The sequence below is a fragment of the Candoia aspera genome, chromosome 1 (assembly GCF_035149785.1).
Source record: "Candoia aspera isolate rCanAsp1 chromosome 1, rCanAsp1.hap2, whole genome shotgun sequence".
In the NCBI taxonomy this organism is placed as follows: Eukaryota; Metazoa; Chordata; class Lepidosauria; order Squamata; family Boidae; genus Candoia; species Candoia aspera.
The window spans coordinates 26245682-26265938 of NC_086153.1; the positions used below are offsets into that span (position 1 = coordinate 26245682).

A 20257-nucleotide genomic window follows, 5' to 3' on the forward strand; every position below is an offset into this window, starting at 1 on the left:
GCAATAGAGCAGAATAGTGGGAGAGCAAGCATTCTTACATTCCTGAAGGTTGTAAAGGATTGTTTAGGGAAAGCGTTATCACTTAGTAACCAGGGCAATGGGGAGATATCAAAGGCGAGGTCAGCCAGACAGGGTCATCAGAGCTGGTAGCCATGGCAACGGAGAAGAAGGGTGAAGAAAGGAAAGGATTTTTATTCAACTGTTTGCCTGCAAAACTTTAGTTGTGTCTTTGAGCCGAGTGTTGGTCATTTCTCCTTATTAAAGAATCTACGTATATCCTATGGCTTGTATTGTGGATTACTGGAAATAAGGGTGCAAGGGCCATGAACCTCAGTGTGCGTTTTCTCCTTCCTGTAGGCACTGTCTACCTTGGATTCCATCTCACTCATGTATCCTTTCTTTTATCGACCCATGTTTGAAGTAATTGAAGATGGCTGGCACTCATTCTTGCCTGAGCGTGAATTTGAACTTCTCAATTCAGCTGTAAGTTCCCGGTGGTTCTACTGGTTCTCTGAGCTCAGATGGAAATCTTGCTTCAACTGTTTCCTACACAAAGGGGGAACTTTGTTTTTGGTTCTCTAAGGCCTGTCAGAAGGGAAGTCTTTTTTTCTTTTTTCTAATATACATAAACAACAATAAGCAACAATACAGTGAAGACCTTAATATTAAGTATTAAGCTCAAGATAGATACCTTTATTATATAATATATAATTGAAGCATTTTGCAGTTGTAGATGTAAAATTTAAGCAACCCCATGCTTATCAACATTAACATTTTAGAAATTATAGTTAATATTGACATAACCCCTTTTTTATCTAAATCATCAGAGTCTTAATAATCTTCAGTCACTACTTTATAAATTCCACTGCACTCAGATAATGTAATGTACTACTTGTGTTTTATAATAGTACAATAAAATATTATTAACTTTGTGGGCAAAAAAAAGAAGGGAAGGGGCTTCTACAGGAAGGCCAACTTGGTTACATCGCTGAGGGACATTTAGTATGGAATGAGAACCTCTCTTCTCCCAGACATTTTAAATGGCTGCAATAGCCTTATTGTAGATAGTAGTTCCGGTCTCTAGGAATGCATTGCTGCTACGGCATGCATCACACATTGAATGTTCTGGGCATCAAGCCATCATGTTATGCCAAAATAAGATTAATGGGTTTGGGCATAGCACTTTATGTGAACATGGCAATTGTATTTTGTTACCCAGGTTTAGGGTACAGCATATTGTGAGAATGAAGCCACTGCTTGGGAAAAGGGATGGTGGTGGAAGCTTTGGATGGCCCACTTTAACCACAGCTCACATGCTGCATTGGTTGCCAGTCGGCTTCCAGGTGCAACTTAAGGTGCTGGATGTCTCCTATAAAGCCCTACATGGCATAGGGCCTGGTTATCTGAGGGACGGCCTCCCCCCAGTTGTTGCTGCCCTACTGGTACATTCAAGCAGAGTGAGTGCCCTCCAGGTCGCTTCTATTAAATGCTGCCATATTGTGGGACCAAGGAAATGTACCTTCTCTGTTGCAGCCCCTGCCCTCTGGAATGCATCCCCCCAAAGATACATATAACTCCCACTCTTCAGGAGTTCTGGAAGTCCCTTAAATCCCTGGCTGCTCCCAGGTCTAGGGTTAAAGTGCTTGACTATTGACTAGATTGACTGGGGGATCCTGGGAATGAAGACAAGTTTGGGGAAAATTATTGTCAAATGATGTAGCTAAAGGTTGGTTAGAGTTGGGCAGCATCAAAATCAGATTAATAAATAGTCTCAGCTTTCTAAATTTCTCATGTAGTTCTTAATTCAAAGAGTATGTTCAAGATTTTGAATAAGCTAAATTAAATATACAAAAATATAATTTTAGGCAAATGTGAATGGAGTTTTATTTTGCATGGAGTTTTATTTTGTAAAAGAATGGATGGAGTTTTATTTTGTAGAATTGCAAAGTGATGCCAAAGCCAAATTAATTCATGATGGGAAAAAAGAGATAGTAGGTCAGATTGAGCTTGGTGGATTCTTACATACATGCCATTAGCATATTATTCTTTCCTAGACGAATGAATGGCGGTTGAGCTACATCAACAAAGATTTCTCGGTATGCCCTTCTTACCCATCTGTTGTCACTGTCCCTAAATCTGTTGATGATGAATCTCTATGGAAGGTTGCCACTTTTCGCCACGGTGGACGCTTCCCAGTACTCAGCTATTATCACAAGAAAAATGGGATGGTGAGTTGGACACTTGGATTACAAGGCATGTGTTTTCTTTGTAATAACCTAAATATTAAAAAATTATGTATTTGCAGTACTTAAGTGCCGTGATTGAACTTGTTCTTCTTGTACTGGAGTAAGATTGAGCATTTGGGGGTAGCAGTAAGAGAACTGGATTGCAAATTATCTGAATAGGTTTATATATGATGAGGAAGGGATCTGAGAAATCGATCAGCAGCCTGTGAATTTGGTTATATTAACTAAATGCTCAACAGTCATATAAATAATTCCTGAAAATGTGGAAATTATTTCCTTTTTACATTAGGCTATAACTGGCTCTTGCATATTTATTTTAAATCTCTCTGATTGTTTAATATTAATAGAGACTGTGGCTGCACATTCAATAGCTTTTTGGAAGCTGGGCAAACATCATTCAATTTTCCTGCCATAACCATAAATCCCAAAGGAACATGCCTTTTTGGGAGGGTGTGTTAAGAATCTCCAAAAGTTGTGTGGGTACATTCCTATAGGAAAGCATGAAGCTTGACAAACTGGTGGTCCTTCATGAGAAGATATACTTGGCCTTCACAGGCAGTATTCCCCTGTTGTGTGGTTCCTAGAGGTTGTTTATTAGCTGTATTCAAACAAGAATTATTGGTCTAGCTAAGCTTACACATTGTGATATATCATTTCTGAAGAAAGGCCTACTTTGGAAATGGGATGGAAATGGGCTTCACACTTAGACATAAATGCTAATTTTTATTCTGCTGTCTTAATCTTTACAGAAAATATTGCATTACTTTTTATTACCTTTTTTCTCCTACCCACCCCTTTGAAAATGGGCATAAAATAGTTCTCACTTGAAACATAGAATTATATCCTGGATATATATGTACCAGATTTCATTCCATTCTTATTAAGGGAAATGTGTTTTCACATTAATATTGAACATTTGGATTGGCAGGTGAAAAGTAAGAGGCCTCTTTACTCTGTCAGTTATTCCAGAATGGCAAACATTTTTCCCTGTGGAGATCACAGAAACCCTTTTATACTACAGAAGACTTATCCGGGATGCATTCTCTTACTGGAGTTTATTGGTCCTTCTAGGTGATAATGCGCAGTAGCCAGCCACTCACAGGTACTAATGGGAGGCGTTGCAAAGAGGATGAGAAACTGATCAATGCCACCCTGAGGGTAGGCAAGCGTGGATATATCATTGACACACGATCTCTGAATGTCGCTCAGCAAGCCCGGGCCAAAGGTGGAGGCTTCGAGCAGGAGGTTCATTATCCTCAGTGGAGAAGAATTCACAAATCCATTGAGCGGTGAGTTTCTGTATGAGAACTACTTGCTTTCAAGAAACTTAATTTAATTTAGAAGCTGTTTTTAAAATTTAGAACAAGGGAATTAGGATTTTTGAGACACACAGAAGAACCAGTTGCCCATCAGAATAAACAATACCAGATTAGGCACCAGAGATTAATACAAGAAAGCTTTGTATCTTCCTACACAGCAGATAGATAGATAGATAGATAGATAGATAGATAGATAGATAGATAGATAGATAGATAGATAGATAGATAATTTATTTTACAGATGAGAGATTTTTTGAAGCAACCTCCAAATGCTATGGGGAGCACGTTGGTTATATAAAGGGGTGGGGAGCTAACATTTTCATGCTTTTAGAACGAGAGGTGTGTTGTCTTTGTTTTGTTTGAAGGAAATGTGTATAAAGTCCAGTGGAGGTTTAGTGCCTTTCCTTTAAAAAAAAAAATCCAAAAACTACACTGTGCAGAATTGTTGTGTTTTATTGTAGAAATTCAGAGGCATATCTGCAGAGGTTTCAGGAGCTGCAAACATGGGGGGGTGGGCGGGGGAGAGAATGCATGCTTAGCACTGTCTACCTCTGCTAGACAATATTACATTTGAACTTTCCTGTCTCCAGGTTCTTAGACAGAGAAAGGTCTTGTATATAATTTGCTGTGTTTTAACCAACTCTTTTTGCAGGAGATGCAAGGAAACCTTGAGCCTACAGAGTAAATACTCTTCAAACATTGGGTGGTACACAGTAGGACAGCAACAGTTTTTGATTTGCAACTGTTCAGGATTAGGGCAACAGAAAGGCTTCTATGCCCTTAAAATTAGGACTTGGATCTGTAGCAGAGGTGTCTTCAGGGTGTGGTCAAAAAAGTCAAAATGACAACCACAAAGGTGCAATGGAACCTTCATCTGTTTTATGTGCATCACGACACAGAAGAAAACAGGCAGAGCTTGGATCACTTTGTTGCAGTTGCCATCTTGACTTTTTTGATCACACCCTCCAGACACCCCTGATCTGTAGTGACTGTGATGCCAGCCTGTATTTGTCCAATGTTTGCTGATTGTCCTGGTGCATATCTTGGGGGACTAGTAAGTATGGATTTCAGTTTCATAAACCACCCTGAATTACCTCATCCTGTTTCTCCCAGCAAACACACCCTACTAGTGGGTTTAAGAGGTGGGTGGGGAGTTTCCACAAGCTCAAAAGCTCCCCACACTTTTACAAATCAAAGGATTTTTTTTTTTTTATTCCAGTCTAGCAGCACAAGAAAGGGTGGGAATAAGGCAAAATAGACTTTTTATATTGGGGATGTAAGAAATTCGAAGGTTCTTTAATTCCTATGATTTGATCCTGTTCTGTTACAGCTTTATTTTGGTTTCAAATTAGAATGTATATTACCATAATTTTGGGAAGAAATATTGTATTTAAGGATTCCAATGTGGTGGTGTATTATATTCCTAACATGTGGAATTTGTTATTTTATGAAGAGCTTTGACTTCATCAAGCTTGGGGTACAACAAAGAGGATAATTTTACATCATTGGAAAGAAAGTCGCTCTTACAATTTTAAGGAATGGATCCAGAATATGAGCTTAGCAATTCTTTAAAATCTTTGTTCTCTAAAAATGAGAAGATAACACGTTATGTTGCTACATAGTCCAGATTTAATTATAAACTTAACAATTGAATTCATACATATATTTATATCTATCGCATGGATCTTTTCCTTTTGTTCATTGGCTTTTTTGTTATGTTTAGTTCATTTAACCATTATAATATACTTTCGTTTCTCACTTTATTATCATATTCATTATAGACTCCTTTTTTTCAAGTTTTTAACATTAAAAAAGGAAGAGGTGCAAATAACCTTTTTTCTTTTTAATTCATTGTGCACAACAATAGATAGTCAAATGACAAAACCCAGAATCAATGTACTTGGAAACTAATCATTTCTTCAGAGAAGTTCCAGTCTTTTTCTGTTCATTTTATGTGAGAATTACAGTTCAAGGGAATAAAGTCCTGAATTTAATTCACTGTTATAATTAAAAGCCTATCAGTAAGAGGTGTTCAAATTGCCATTTAAAAAGCCCAGTATCTCCTGCAGGTTTCTCCTACTTTGGCTCTATATAGCTTTAACAGGGAGGATAAGAAAAAAAAAGTTTCTGTTAAAATCCTGGATTTATAGCACTCAGAATCCTCTTGACAATCCTGCATATCTAAGGAGAAGGTTTGCATCTCTGCTCTTCTGACGCTGTATTTGTCCTTCTCTTCCTGCTGCCCCTTTGCCACTTGGGTGTCTGTAGCTGCAATCAAGTTGCATTTTTCTGAATTTGGCATCCCTATTATGTATTGGTTCCTTGAAGGACAATCTAGGATCCATGGTGAGACTGCTGGGTCATAGTGTTTCAACTGCAGTATAGCTTCTATCTCTCCTGTTGATGAGCAACCTGCATTATGCTTTCAAAATACGTTGAGCAACAAAGACATTCAGTGCAATGTACAGTGATAAAAAGTAACTGCATGCTGACACAAGTGTAAAAAAATAAGAAAAATCAAACAAAAATGCACAGGGGTTAATCTTAAAATACCCAGAGTATTTTAATTTGCCACTATAATGCTAATAATATTGGAATCTCCCACATATTTTGTTAAGGAAAAGCTGTTCCATTGATGAACTCCCCCTTCTCCCCCCCTCCCCCGAGAAGAATTTTGTATCAATCAAGCTACATCTACAAAGAAGAACTGGGTACTTCAACTACCACATTGACTTTTATTTGATTTTGTACTGTTCTCTCTGGTGTCCTTTAGCAGGATATGAGGCTTGGCTCATGGTTTGCAAAAGTTCTCATATTGGAATTGTATGGTACTTAGTTGTTTATTCGTTCAGTCGCTTCCGACTCTTCGTGACTTCATGGACCAGCCCACGCCAGAGCTTCCTGTCGGTCGTCAACACCCCCAGCTCCCCCAGGGACGAGTCCATCACATCTAGAATATCATCCATCCACCTTGCCCTTGGTCGGCCCCTCTTCCTTTTGCCCTCCACTCTCCCTAGCATCAGCATCTTCTCCAGGGTGTCCTGTCTTCTCATTATGTGGCCAAAGTATTTCAGTTTTGCCTTTAATATCATTCCCTCAAGTGAGCAGTCTGGCTTTATTTCCTGGAGGATGGACTGGTTTGATCTTCTGGCAGTCCAAGGCACTCTCAGAATGTTCCTCCAACACCACAGTTCCAAAGCATCTATCTTCCTTCGCTCAGCCTTCCTTATGGTCCAGCTCTCGCAGCCATATGTTACTACGGGGAACACCATTGCTTTAACTATGCGGACCTTTGTTGTCAGTGTGATGTCTCTGCTCTTAACTATTTTATCAAGATTGGTCATTGCACTTCTCCCAAGGATTAAGCGTCTTCTGATTTCCTGACTGCAGTCAGCATCTGCAGTAATCTTCGCACCTAGAAATACAAAGTCTTTCACTGCTTCGACATTTTCTCCCTCTATTTGCCAGTTATCAATCAAGCTGGTTGCCATAATCGTGGTTTTTTTGAGGTTTAGCTGCAAGCCAGCTTTTGCACTTTCTTCTTTCACCTTCATCATAAGGCTCCTCAGTTCCTCTTCACTTTCAGCCATCAAAGTGGTATCATCTGCATATCTGAGATTGTTAATGTTTCTTCCAGTGATTTTAACTCCAGCCTTGGATTCCTCAAGCCCAGCATGTCACATGATGTGTTCTGCATTCAAGTTGAATAGGTAGGGTGAGAGTATACAGCCCTGCCGTACTCCTTTCCCAATCTTAAACCAGTCCATTGTTCCGTGGTCTGTTCTTACTGTTGCTACTTGGTCGTTATACAGATTCTTCAGGAGGCATACAAGATGACTTGGTATCCCCATACCACTAAGAACTTGCCACAATTTGTTATGGTCCACACAGTCAAAGGCTTTAGAATAGACAATAAAACAGAAATAGATGTTTTTCTGAAACTCCCTGGCTTTTTCCATTCTCCAGCGGATATTGGCAATTTGGTCCCTAGTTCCTCTGCCTTTTCTAAACCCAGCTTGTACATCTGGCAATTCTCGCTCCATGAATTGCTGAAGTCTACCTTGCAGGATCTTGAGCATTACCTTACTGGCATGTGAGATGAGTGCCACTGTTCGATAGTCTGAACATTCTTTAGTGTTTCCCTTTTTTGGTATGGGGATATAAGTTGATTTTTTCCAATCTGATGGCCATTCTTGTGTTTTCCAAATTTGCTGGCATATAGCATGCATTACCTTGATAGCATCATCTTGCAAGATTTTGAACAGTTCAGCTGGGATGCCATTGTTTCCTGCTGCCTTGTTATTAGCAATGCTTCTTAAGGCTCATTCAACCTCACTCTTCAGGATGTCTGGCTCTAGCTCACTGACCACACCGTCAAAGCTATCCCCGATATTGTTATCCTTCCTATACAGGTCTTCTGTATATTCTTGCCACCTCTTCTTGATCTCTTCTTCTTCTGTTAGGTCCTTGCCATCTTTGTTTTTGATCATACCCGTTTTGGCCTGGAATTTACCTCCGATGTTTCTACTTTTCTGGAAGAGGTCTCTTATCCTTCCTATTCTATTGTCTTCTTCCACTTCCACGCATTGCTTATTTAAAAAAAAATCCTTATCTCTTCTGGCTAACCTCTGGAATTTTGCGTTTAATTGGGCATATCTCCCCCTATCACTGTTGCCTTTTGCTTTCCTTCTTTCTTGGGCTACTTCTAATGTCTCAGCAGACAGCCATTTTGCCTCCTTGGTTTTCTCTTTCTTTGGGATGTATTTTGTTGCCGCCTCCTGAACAATGTTGCAAACTTCTGTCCATAGTTCTTCCGGGACCCTATCTACTAAGTCCAGTCCCTTAAATCTATTCTTCACCTCCACTGCATATTCCTTAGGAACATTAGTGAGCTCATATCTACCTGATCTGTGGGTCTTCCCTAATCTCTTTAGTCTGATCCTAAATTGTGCAATAAGAACTTCGTGAACTGAACTACAGTCAGCTCCAGGTCTTGTTTTTACTGACTGTATAGATGTCCGCCACCTTTGGCTGCAAAGGATGTAGTCAATCTGATTTCGGTGTTGTCCATCTGGTGAAGTCCACGTATAAAGCCATCTCTTAGGTTGTTGGAAGAGAGTGTTTGTTATGCAGAGTGAGTTGTCTTGGCAAAATTCTATCAGCCTATGTCCTGCTTCGTTTTGTTCTCCCAGGCCATGCTTACCTGTAATTCCAGGTGTCATTTGACTGCCCACCTTAGCATTCCAGTCTCCTGTGATGAAAATAACATCTCTTTTAGGCGTGTTGTCCAGTAGGTGCTGCAGATCCTCATAGAACTGCTCTACTTCAGCTTCTTCAGCATCTGTGGTTGGGGCGTATATTTGGATCACTGTGATGTTAGATGGCTTCCCCTGAATTCGAATTGAGATCATTCTATCGTTTTTTGGATTGTATCCAAGCACTGCTTTAGCCACTTTCCTATTAATTATGAAGGCTACTCCATTTCTTCTGTGGTCCTCTTGTCCACAGTAGTAGATCTGGTGGTCATCTGATGTGAAGTGGCCCATTCCAGTCCATTTCAGTTCACTGATGCCCAAAATGTCTATCTTTAATCTTGACATCTCACCAATAACCACATCCAATTTGCCCTGGCTCATAGATCTTACATTCCAGGTTCCAATGGTGTGTTGATCCTTAGAACATCGGATTCGCCGTTCACCACCAGCACCGTTGGCCGCTAGCCTTCCTTTCGGCTTTGAGCTAGCTGCGTCATCACGTCTGGGGCTAGTTGAACTCATCCTCTGTTCCTCCCCAGTAGCATTTTGACCATCTTTTGACCTGGGAGTCTCATCTCCCGATGGTATACCGACATATCTCTGGTTGTCCTGATCCATTTAGTTTTCACGGCAAGAATGCTGGGGTGGGTTGCCATTACCTTCCCCGGGGATCGCATTTAGTCTGACCTCTCTGTCATGACCTTCCCGTCTTGGGTGGCCCTTCACGGTTTAGCTCATGGCATCATTGAGGTGCTCAAGCTCCAGCACCACGGCAAGGTAACAATCCTTTGCTGAAGATGGTACTTAGAGACCCCATCTATTCCTTAAAATTGAACACTGAATGTATGAGCTACAAAAGGTGTTCCTATTGTGATAATAAAACTGTTATTGTGCATCATGGATGTAAGGTTGTTTTCATGTTTGTCCCCCTTCCCTCCTAATGTGCCCATAGATACAACATTCTGCAAGAGAGTCTCATCAAGCTTGTGGAGGCCTGTAATGACCAGTCTCATAATATGGATCGCTGGCTAAGTAAGTTAGAGGCTTCAAACTGGCTGACCCACATCAAGGAAATCCTGACCACAGCTTGCTTGGCTGCCCAGTGCATTGATAGGTAAACATATGGGCATATGTTTCAGTTTGTTTATTTATGTAAAACATTTATATGGCTGTCCATCTTAAAACCAAAGTCTGGGTGGCTCACAACCAAAGGATAAAACAATATTTACAAAGAATAAGAACAGAAAACAAAAACAGAAAAACCTGGCACCACAATCAAACTTATCCAATGCAGCCCACAACACTCTCCTTCCACTCTGATTTTCCATCAGTTGGTCTGGAATGGATATTTTATGGAATGCCCTTCAGGAAAAGATTACCATACCTAAGAAGAAAAACTCTCCCGGATCAGATCAGGGTCCCCTCTAGTATTGGTAGCATTGGCTAGCTAGTTGACTCTGGGAAGTTCCCCAAAAAACTCTACACCTTGGATGGATGGATGGATGGATGGATGGATGGGAAAGAGGGAGGTTGACAGTCTCAGTCCTTGAGCTTTGAGGCAGAGTCATGAGCTAAGCCTGGTTCTCCCCTAGGTAATCTCCCTGTGCTGTATGGATGATACACAATAGTCTCAGTAAGATGTTCCTTTTCTTGAAACATATCTTCTCCCCTAGGGAAGGAGCATCTGTCTTGGTTCATGGGACAGAAGGCACTGATTCAACCCTACAGGTGACTTCTCTGGCTCAAATCATTCTGGATCCCAGATGCAGGACCATTCGTGGTTTTGAAGCTCTGATTGAGAGAGAATGGCGTCAGGTATGAGCTGCTGTGTTTTCACCAGCAAAATTTTGTGTGGTGTCTTCATCTCTGAAATGCTGAATGTCTTTCATCTGCTAATTCATACAAAGAATAACATCTTACCATGAATCACTCATGGGCAAACAATATAGATGGTTGGCAGGTTTATTTATTTATTACATTTTGTGCTACCAAATTGTTCTGGAGTCTAGGCTGCTAATGACAGGCAAAATAAAGTATAACAGAAGATACCCAACTTGTTCCCATAGTCCAAGTTAACATGCAGATATTTGCACTCTGCTACCTCCTCAAGAACAAGACACCTGGTTACAAACAAGCCATACTGTAAGATCTTTACAATATACTCTCCTGGCCCTGTAGTAAGCAGTAAGATCTTACTGCTACTCTCCTGGCCCTGAACTCAAGGTTGCTACAAGACCCAAAACCGGAGGGCAACATCCCTCCCTCCACCCAACTAGGTGTCAGTAATACACACCAGGTGTATTATATGGCTGGACCATTTTAATTTTAGATGAAAGGATTGTACATCAGAGTGAATGTAAATCAGTGATGCTCCTCTTATTTTGAAATGCCTAAGTTTATTAGAGTGAGCCTGCTGACAGCCCAGTCTAATAAAACATTTTGGTCTGTAAGAAAATAAAGCCTTTATAAACTGAAGTATGTAATTTAAAACTTCAGATCCTGCAATCTGCACATACAACAGATTTGTATCTACTCCAGGATTTGTTTCTTTTTCTCTCATGGCATCTGCAAGGGTATTCAACAAAACAAGATTATTCAAAGCTAAAGTAGTAATATGCACATATTTATTTGGAAATGAAATAAGTCCAGTTGTATAAAGTTGGGCTTAATGTCCAAAGCTAAATACGCTCAGAATTAGTATGTGTGAATTTAGAATTTTCCATATGGAAGATTTGATAGCTGCAGGGCAAAACAGTATTTCTCTGGGAGATAGAAATTAAATATTTAGTCAATTAGCATGATCAATTAGCAAGTTCTCATGGGGGTTTTAAAACACAGATCAGCAGACACCTGAAACATAACACAGCAGATATTATTGTTATTGAAAAGAAAAAAGATACAGCATAGATACAGCAATATTAGGAGAGTCAAACTGATGCAAATCAAATAGAAAAAGCAACAAAATATTGCTGAAAGATTTTAGAAGAAAAAGTCAACTATAATACTTTTTATAATAATTGAAGCTCTTAAAACCTTACCAACGATTAACCAATTGTTTAGAGGTTTTTAATTTGATACCGCTGACTTTGCAAAGAGCCACCTCGCTTAGAACTTCCTACGTACTATGACAATTTTATAATAGTAGTATAGTAGTAGTAGTAATAATATCCATACCAACCCCACAAGATCTTGACCTCATCATCTTCTAAGACTTTTGTTAGGAAATATTTTTCTAAGATGTGTGGTCCCAATAGTTTTTAACAGTAAAGCCCAACTTTTGACATAAATGCCAGTGCACAGATTTTGCAACTTTATCATGCTGTTGCTTATACAGTAGAGACTCAGTACAGTCTCTACTGTACTGAGGTGATCCACAGCTTAATCTTTTAAGAATTCCAATTTTCAGCCACTCCCATGTTAAATTTTGATTTGATTCTCCTTCGATATCGTGTATATACTGACCATTGAAGAGGTTTAAATTTCTAGGCATTAATTCAGCTTTCAGTTGCTTCCTTTTCACAATCTTCTTTTGATTTTGTAGTCTTCTGTAGTTTTTCTTTGCAAACCTCTATCAGTAGTGGTTCCATATTTTGTATGATACAATAATTCAAGTTGTGTTTCTTGTTTACTTGCAAAAATCTCCCACTTTTACTTCTCGTGAAGTAGAGTCTGTCAGCCACTTCTTGGGTGGAAAGCATGATTCATGATAATTAACGTTCTTGTTTTTCTATCAAGTATGTCTAATTCGGCTTGTGTTAGTCAGTTATACCTGCAGTGTATCAATTAATAGGATCAGCCCAAGTATTTATGGTTTTAATTACGTTCCCTGCATTTAATGTTGTTTTCCACATTTTTCAAATTCATTTTATATAATTAGACCTAGTATTCTTTTCACGTTGCTCATGTAGTCAGCCAGAAGCTTCCATTAATCTTAAGTAATAGAATTCTTCTGGTGCCAATTGTGGCATTTCCACTCATTAGCTATAGTCCATCAACAATTTTGCCTCCTTTAATCACGGAAGTTGCACATTTGCGTAGACCGAATTGCATTCCTATGTCCTTGCTGAATACATGAACAGTGTTCAGTAGAAATTCAAGTTCCGCTTTTGATTTTGCTAGTAATTTTAGGTCATCCATCTATAGCAAAAAGGCTATTTTTGCCCCTTTGGAGCAGGGGTGAAAAACTTAATCCTTAAATTGCTTCACAAGCCTAACACAAGTTTCTAACTGGTCAGCTGAATCTGCTGCTGACTTGCCTTGTGCAGTCCATCCCCCTACCCAGGAAAACTGTGCTGGGCATTCACTGATAATATAGTGATGGTAGAAAACTAAGCTGTGCAGTCACTACCATGTAGAGGGATTGTGTTCACTTGTATATTTGCTGCTAGATTTAACCACCTGTGCTGCTAGTTTGCATCATTGCCATAGACACCAGAGTAAACCAAGATGCTTCCTGTAAGCAGAGAGGACACTCAGGAGCAATCATGCAGTGGTCTTTCTCATCTTACCATTTCATAGGGCCTCAGCAGAATCCTTCAGATTCCCAAAGTCTCTGAGGGGAATCATTTTAACTGGAAGATATAATAACATTTCTTTAGAAGTCCAGCTTTGCCTTTCCCCAGTGGGGATGATTAAGTCTGTTGCTCATGCTTTACTGCGGTGTTTGTTCTATCAAGGATAGCACCTTGACTCAATAACCCCTTATTAACTCATCATCTGGATAGGTCAGATGAGAGGAACGTAGTATGAGGAGGAGCTCATATTTCATTCTTTAGTTAACAGTTATCTGAAAGTTTTTGGCAAACTAAACCAGAGCTTACCAAATAATAGCCGTAAGAAAATAGAGAGTAGTAGGAACTTATGGCCATGTGTATTTGTAATGTTACAGATACCTCTCTCCTGCACACTTGGCAGTCTTGCACATGACTGCATCTCTGGTGCACTCACTGAAGATATAGTATACTGTGAGGCCGTATTTGGTATGAGTATACTGTGACTCGAATATGAGTTCATGTGTTGGCTTCCTTTCAGAGATAACTGCCAATTTGCTGCCATTGGCTTGAAGCCTCACTGCAGCTTGCAGAGAGACCCCTGTGAGACACATTCATGTATCTGTCCTATTTATATAATCTGTCAAACATTACCAGGAAAAACAGGTGGATAATTAATTCACAAAATATGCAAAGTGCTCCACAAAAGTGGAAGAGCAGAAGTGACTTATAACTGTAAGCCATGATAGCATAAATAGGCAGGACTGACAACAGAAGGCTAAGAACAACTGCTGAATCAGATCAATTCAGCATCTTATTTTCAAATGTGACCTGCTCTGATCCTTTGCAAATTAAGCCTCTGAGAAGCCCACAAGAAGGGTGTAAAGAAAAAAAAATCCTGCTTTGCTTGCCCAGAGCAGTATGTATTCTGAGAAATACGTTTGCAGGCTTGGAGATTCCATTTACTACTAGGTCCTGATAGTCATGTCTTCCATGGATCTGTGTACAGTATTTTCTAATCATCTGGTAATGAAGCTGATGCTAGTAATAAGGTGTATATTTTCAACTGATGAACAACAGTTTCATAGCTGTGCTGGCCTCCTTTGAATTCTTGTCTATAAGAATGGCTAAAAGCCATGTGAATTTTTTACATTCACAGTCTGCCCTGGGAGTTTGCCTCTTACTACTTTTGTTTGATTTAATGTTGCAGGAATCAGCAGTGCAAAAAAATGGCAGAGTCTTCACTTGCTAGGCAGTGAAGGGCAGACTTTGGTGATCAACAAGTTGCTTCCATGTCTGCGTAGCTGCTTAGTTTTTCAGGGAGTGGGAAGATTAAATTAAATAGAACCTTAATCCAGCCTTCCTAATCTGGTGCCTTCCAACTCGTGTGTTGGCTGGAGATGATGAAATCTATAACTTCAATGTTACCTTGAGAAGGCAGCCCTAATCTCTAACATGCTCAATTGTTTATTTTACAGTGCAACTTTTCTGCCAATGTGAGATTTTGGTTTAACACAATGTACTGCGTGCTGTTGGGTCACTGCATCCCAAAACGTATATTGTAAAGCTGGAAAAGGTCATGGAAAAAGTCACTAAAGTGATCAGAAGCCTAGAAGACTGCTTGCGAAAAGAAATGATAGCATTTAGAGCATTGAAAGCTAATTTGCTTGTTAGTTTATGTCCTGCCTTTCCTTGTAGGAGTTCAAGACAATATAAATAGCACTCCTGCCTCCATGTTTTTTTTTCCACAGTAATAAGCTGGGAGGTAGGTTACTTGGAATTTGTGACTGGCCCCAAATCATCCCTTGAGTTTCTGTGTTAGAGGCTGAACTTGAACATAGAGTTCTCCAACCCTAGTTCAGCTCCTTAACCATTACAGCATAATGGTAGAGCTTGATGCAGGAGGGGAGTAAGAGAAGATACAATAGAGATATAGAAAGGCATGCAGGAAGCAGATTTTTTCCCCCTCTGTTATAAAGTTGGAATTTGGGATCATCTATTGAAACTAAATGGAGGAAAATTGATAAATTGATAAAAGGAAAGCTTTCTTTATATAACAGAATTAAATTGTAGACTCCCTCTGTCATTGGATTGATGTTGGCCACCAGTTTAGAAAATTTTAAAAGAAAACTAGACAAATTCATGGAGCTATCAATGGCTACTAATATTGAGTATTACTTACCACATCCTAAATCCCAGACACTCAACTGTCTGACCAAGAGTTTGGGCTGTTCAAACTGGCTGATTCCAAAAGTGCGAAGATTTTTGCTGATTCCAAAAGTACAAAGACTCTTAACATTTTGCGAAGATTTTTCTGCAGTTGCCAAAAGGTCCTTGGCTAAGTTTGGTCATCAGTTGAGGGGAGGGGGACAAGCTGGTTGCAAATGTTTCCGAGTGCAGGGGCTGCAGAACTTCTGGAAAGGTTATTCTGGACTTGCAGCTATTGCTCGAAAAGCAGGTGGCAGCTGTGGCCAGGAGGGCCTTTGCTCAGGTTCATCTTGTGTGCCAGTTCTGCCCTTTCCTCGACCAGGAGACCCTTTAGAGAAGTACTCATGCCCTGGTCACCTCACAATTGGATTATTGCCATGTGCTCTACATGGGGGCTGCCCTTGAAGACCACCCAGAACCTACAGCTGGTTCAAAATGCAGCGGCACAAGCAGTAACAGGCTGCATTGGCTGCCAGTTGGCTTCTGAGTGCAACTCAAGGTGCTGGTTGTTACCTACAAAGCCCTATATGGCTGAGGGCCTGGATAGCTGAGAAACCGCTTGTTCCCAGTTGTGTCTGCCCACCCAGTATGTTCCAGCAGAGTGGGTATGCTCCAGGTCCCCTCTATTAAACATCGTCATCTTGTGGGACCGGGGAAGTGTACCTTCTCTGTTGCGGCCCCCACCCTCAGGAACAGCAACCTCCCAGCGATAAGGGTGGTGCCCTCTCTCTAGGGTTCCAGAAAGCTTTGAAAACCTGGCTTTGGTCCCAGGCCTGGGGTTGGTGTTTATTGTTTGTTTAAGGCCCCTGTTTCGTTTTGTTGACTTCGTGGTTTATTAGATCACTTTAGTCTGGGCTGTCCATCTGATTTAATGTTTTAGCTTCATGTTTTTTTTCTAGTTTTTGTATGTCACTCAGAGTCCATTGGAGTTGTGCGGCCAATAAATTTAAATAAATAAACCTAATCCTAATATCCTAATGGAATTAAGTAAGAAGGTAGCTTCCACTAAATACTAAAAAAAAACCTAACAGTAAGAGCAGTTCAACAGTTACTAGACTCTCCTTTTTTACTAGATGCTTCACACAGAAGTAGGAGAGTTGTTTGTCATTTGGGTTTCTGTACTAAGGAGGAGTTGGACTTGATGGCCTCACTAGCCCCTTCCATCCCTATGATTCTGTAATACGTTTTAGGCAACCCAGTAGAAATCTTAGCATTATTTGCATAAAAGGAGAATTTGGATCCAAAAAGATTGCTATAGTAGAAATATTTAATATTCTTTTAACCAGGTACATTATTATTTTGTTTGTGTGTGTGTGTGTGTGTGTGTGTGTGTGTATACAATATATCTCTATATCTCTATCTCTATCTCTATCTCTGTGCTGTTATGTTATGTTATGTTATGTTACGTTACGTTACATTACAGGCTGGTCATCCGTTTCAGCAGCGCTGCGCGCAGTCAGCTTACTCAAATAGCAAGCAGAAATGGGAGGCTCCTGTATTCCTTCTCTTCTTGGATTGTGTCTGGCAGATCCTTCGCCAGTTCCCTTGCTCCTTTGAGTTCAACTATCATTTTCTCATCATGCTCTTTGAACATTCTTACGCCTCTCAGTTTGGAACTTTCCTGGGCAACAATGAAAATGAAAGGTAGGTAAACATTTTGTTCTCAGTTTCTTGGAGGCTAAGCAGGGTTGTGGTTCATAGAAGGCAGTATTAATGTCATTACTATTAAGATTATGGGACTCTTGCCTATTAATTTAAAAGACTTCAAGTTTGCACTTGGGCTGTGCCATTTATCGAATCAGGGGATTAGTTTATTCCAGAAATGGCCGTGCAGGGTCTCTTCAAGTCTTCCCACTCCTCGGGTCCACCCCTCCCAGGCCTCTCTCCATGTGCAGGAAGACATGGCACAAATACGTCAGAACATGCCACTCCTGTGGATGAAGGATGGGGCTCTGAAAGACAGTGAGGCCTGATAGAGCTTTTGCAGGTCAGCTGTTCCCCACTTATGCCCCCAAAGGAGGCATAAGCAAAAATGGTAGTTCTGACACTATTTTGAACACAATTGCAGTTCAACCACGCAACCCGCAGCCTATAATGGTTTCCAGTACCACACTGCTGGAATTTGGGTGTGAAACAACCAAATTTTAGAGATACAGTTTCCTGCTGATAGACATAATATGTAAAGCAAGCCAGAAATGAAACAGAACCACAATCCCAAAACACAGAAACAAAATTATAAAAAAGCAGGCCTCCTGCATTTGCTGTCATGGCAGTGTTTCATCATCTTGCCCACAGCAGCTGTTAGGGGAAGTGTAGCCTCTAAATACTAAAAAGTTATCCAACTTTGAATTAAAGCAAACTGTGGGTATCAGGGTTTAGAAAGATTGCCTGAATATTTGAAGGTCCTTGGACTTAGTTCTTAGACTACAAGTGATGAACTGGTGATCTGACTTACCATAGGGCATATCTTTATCTTCCTTACTTAGCATATAGGTTTGCCCTCTAATCAGCAGTGGTGTCTCTGTGCTTGCTTTGAATTTCCTGAAAATGCTGCAGGGCTGTATTTCAGAGATCACTTTGGAATCCTATAGTGTGTTAATGTTTCTGGCCACAAGGGGGATCTTGTATGTTATTCTGCTGGAACTTAACCAAAAACACAGTTTATATTTTCAGGGAGTACCAGCAAGACATGTATACTAAATGCCAAAGATGTTTTTTTTTTCCGAATTCCTCTGTTTACTCTAATTTATTCGCCAACAGTATAGACCTGCTTCTTTTTGACAATATACAAAGTATCCTGCACATTTTTTCTTTTTAATGTTTCAATGCAGGAGCACCCACCTTACTAGGACTGAGTTTACTAGCTAGGGTTTTATTTGGTGTCATCTTGTTTCTCCACTCTCATACTGCTACTTGCAAGCTGGAAAAGCATGGTTTCTTTTCATCTGTATTACAGAAGCAGCATAGCTTTCTTTTATAAAGTTCAGTCTTCTTCCACATAGAGAGAAGAGCTCCCTTCCTCTAGGTTCCCCTGCAAATGTGGTGAATGGAACTGCTGATTCTGCTGGCTTTTTCAAATCAGGAGCATTGGTATTTACTTCCGATTTCTCTGCCAGGTCTAAGCTTAAACTGCCTCAGAAGACAATGTCCTTGTGGTCCTGGGTGAATCGGCCAGAAGAACTCAATCGATTTAAGAACCCTCTCTTTGAAGCCAATAGCCTAGTCATCTGGCCTTCTGTTGCACCACAAAGTCTGCAGCTGTGGGAAGGTAAATTGTCTCCAAACAGGTCTGGAGGCCTTAGGACATTCTGATCTGCTGTTCTTTCTTGTTGGTGGTATTGGCTACTTGCCACTAGACTGAGTCCATGCAGATGTGGTCTCAGTCATTCCTGCCTATACTCCAGGTTGGGTTACTGTCATATCCTATCCATGATAGCTACCTATGGAAACATGAATATCAAGTAGAGCTGTGGCTGGAGTATGTATCACTACTACTATTCCTCTATGATCAGAAAGTCTGAATGGCCTCCCCTCCTGTACATGCTTTCTCCTGCTTTGATCAGCATTAGAAGGCCCGCTTTGTTGCTCCTGCCATTTGAGAAATAGCAAATGAGGCATGAGGGATGAATCTTTTCAAGCCTTGCAAATTTAAATAACTTGCTTAAATCCATCTTGGTAGTAATCATTAGATGGACTTAAGTAAGCCAGGTACTTTTCCACATTGGACCACTATCTAGTATTAACCTATTGGTAATATTTGAATTGCTCCTCCCTCAGAATCTTTTCTTCAGATCACATTGCCAGAATTTATCAGTGTATTTTTTTCAGTGGGGTTTGTTTTGTTTCCTTTTTCCTTTTTTGAAAATAATAAGCAACATAGTTGTGCTAAACTTCCACTAGGCTTTTTTTTAATCTGTTCAATTGTGTCTGATTATTTGATGTCTGTGTGTGTGGAGATAGATAGAAATATATCCATTCAATCATGTCGGATTCTTGGAGACTGCCTGGACAAGTCCCTGCAGTTTTCTTGGCAAGGCTTTTCAGAAGTGGTTTGCCACTGCCCCCTTTGTTAGGCTGAGAGAAAGTGACTGGTCCAAGGCCACCCAGCTGGCTTTGTGCCTAAGGCAGGACTGGAACTCCTGATTTCTAGCCTGATGCCTTAACCACTATACCAGACTGGCTCTCAATTCCACTGGGCTTAAGACCTATTTTATTTGAAGGTGTGTGCGTGCAAAGGTCTTCTCACTGATGCCACCCTTCTATAGTCCTAAAAGGTCCAATTTAAAATGTATTATTTTAAATTTTATTACCCTTTCACAGTATAGGGTAATATGGTACATGTTTGCAGAGCTGTTAAATTAAGTTATTCCTACCTTCATCACTGAAAACTGTTCCAAAGAGAGCTGCGTAGTTCTATCACATTTCCTCTTTAGAACACTCACAGCTACCTCACTCCAGGAAAGAAAGCTGGTAGAAATTCACAGCTGATGTAATCTTCTTACTGCTTCTAATTCTTAGAGGAGCTACTAGAGAGCCAGCCTGCATTGCCTGGATTTTTTCTGTGAGAGTGAAGGGAAAAACGATGCTGAAGTGATTGACAAGCTTTTCTGGCTTGTTGGAAGGGAGCCTCTAATAATCTATCAGGTCACAGGTGAACGTTCTGTGTGATTCAATTCTTATATCTTGCCAGAATGGAGACTTCCTTCCTGGCATCAATAGCCATTTGAGATTATAGAGTG

At 40.3% G+C, this 20257-nt stretch overlaps 1 protein-coding gene across 1 annotated transcript in view; it reads left to right on the plus strand.

Moving 5' to 3' along the window:
* Positions 1-20257, plus strand: part of MTMR9 (myotubularin related protein 9) — a 32149-nt gene that overhangs the window by 8669 nt on the left and 3223 nt on the right. Inside the window, exons 4-10 of the mRNA XM_063300935.1 lie at positions 358-483; positions 2055-2228; positions 3318-3535; positions 9773-9934; positions 10494-10635; positions 16942-17162; positions 18635-18786. Coding sequence (XP_063157005.1) covers positions 358-483; positions 2055-2228; positions 3318-3535; positions 9773-9934; positions 10494-10635; positions 16942-17162; positions 18635-18786 — 1195 coding nt within the window. The remainder of the gene's footprint in view (positions 1-357; positions 484-2054; positions 2229-3317; positions 3536-9772; positions 9935-10493; positions 10636-16941; positions 17163-18634; positions 18787-20257) is intronic.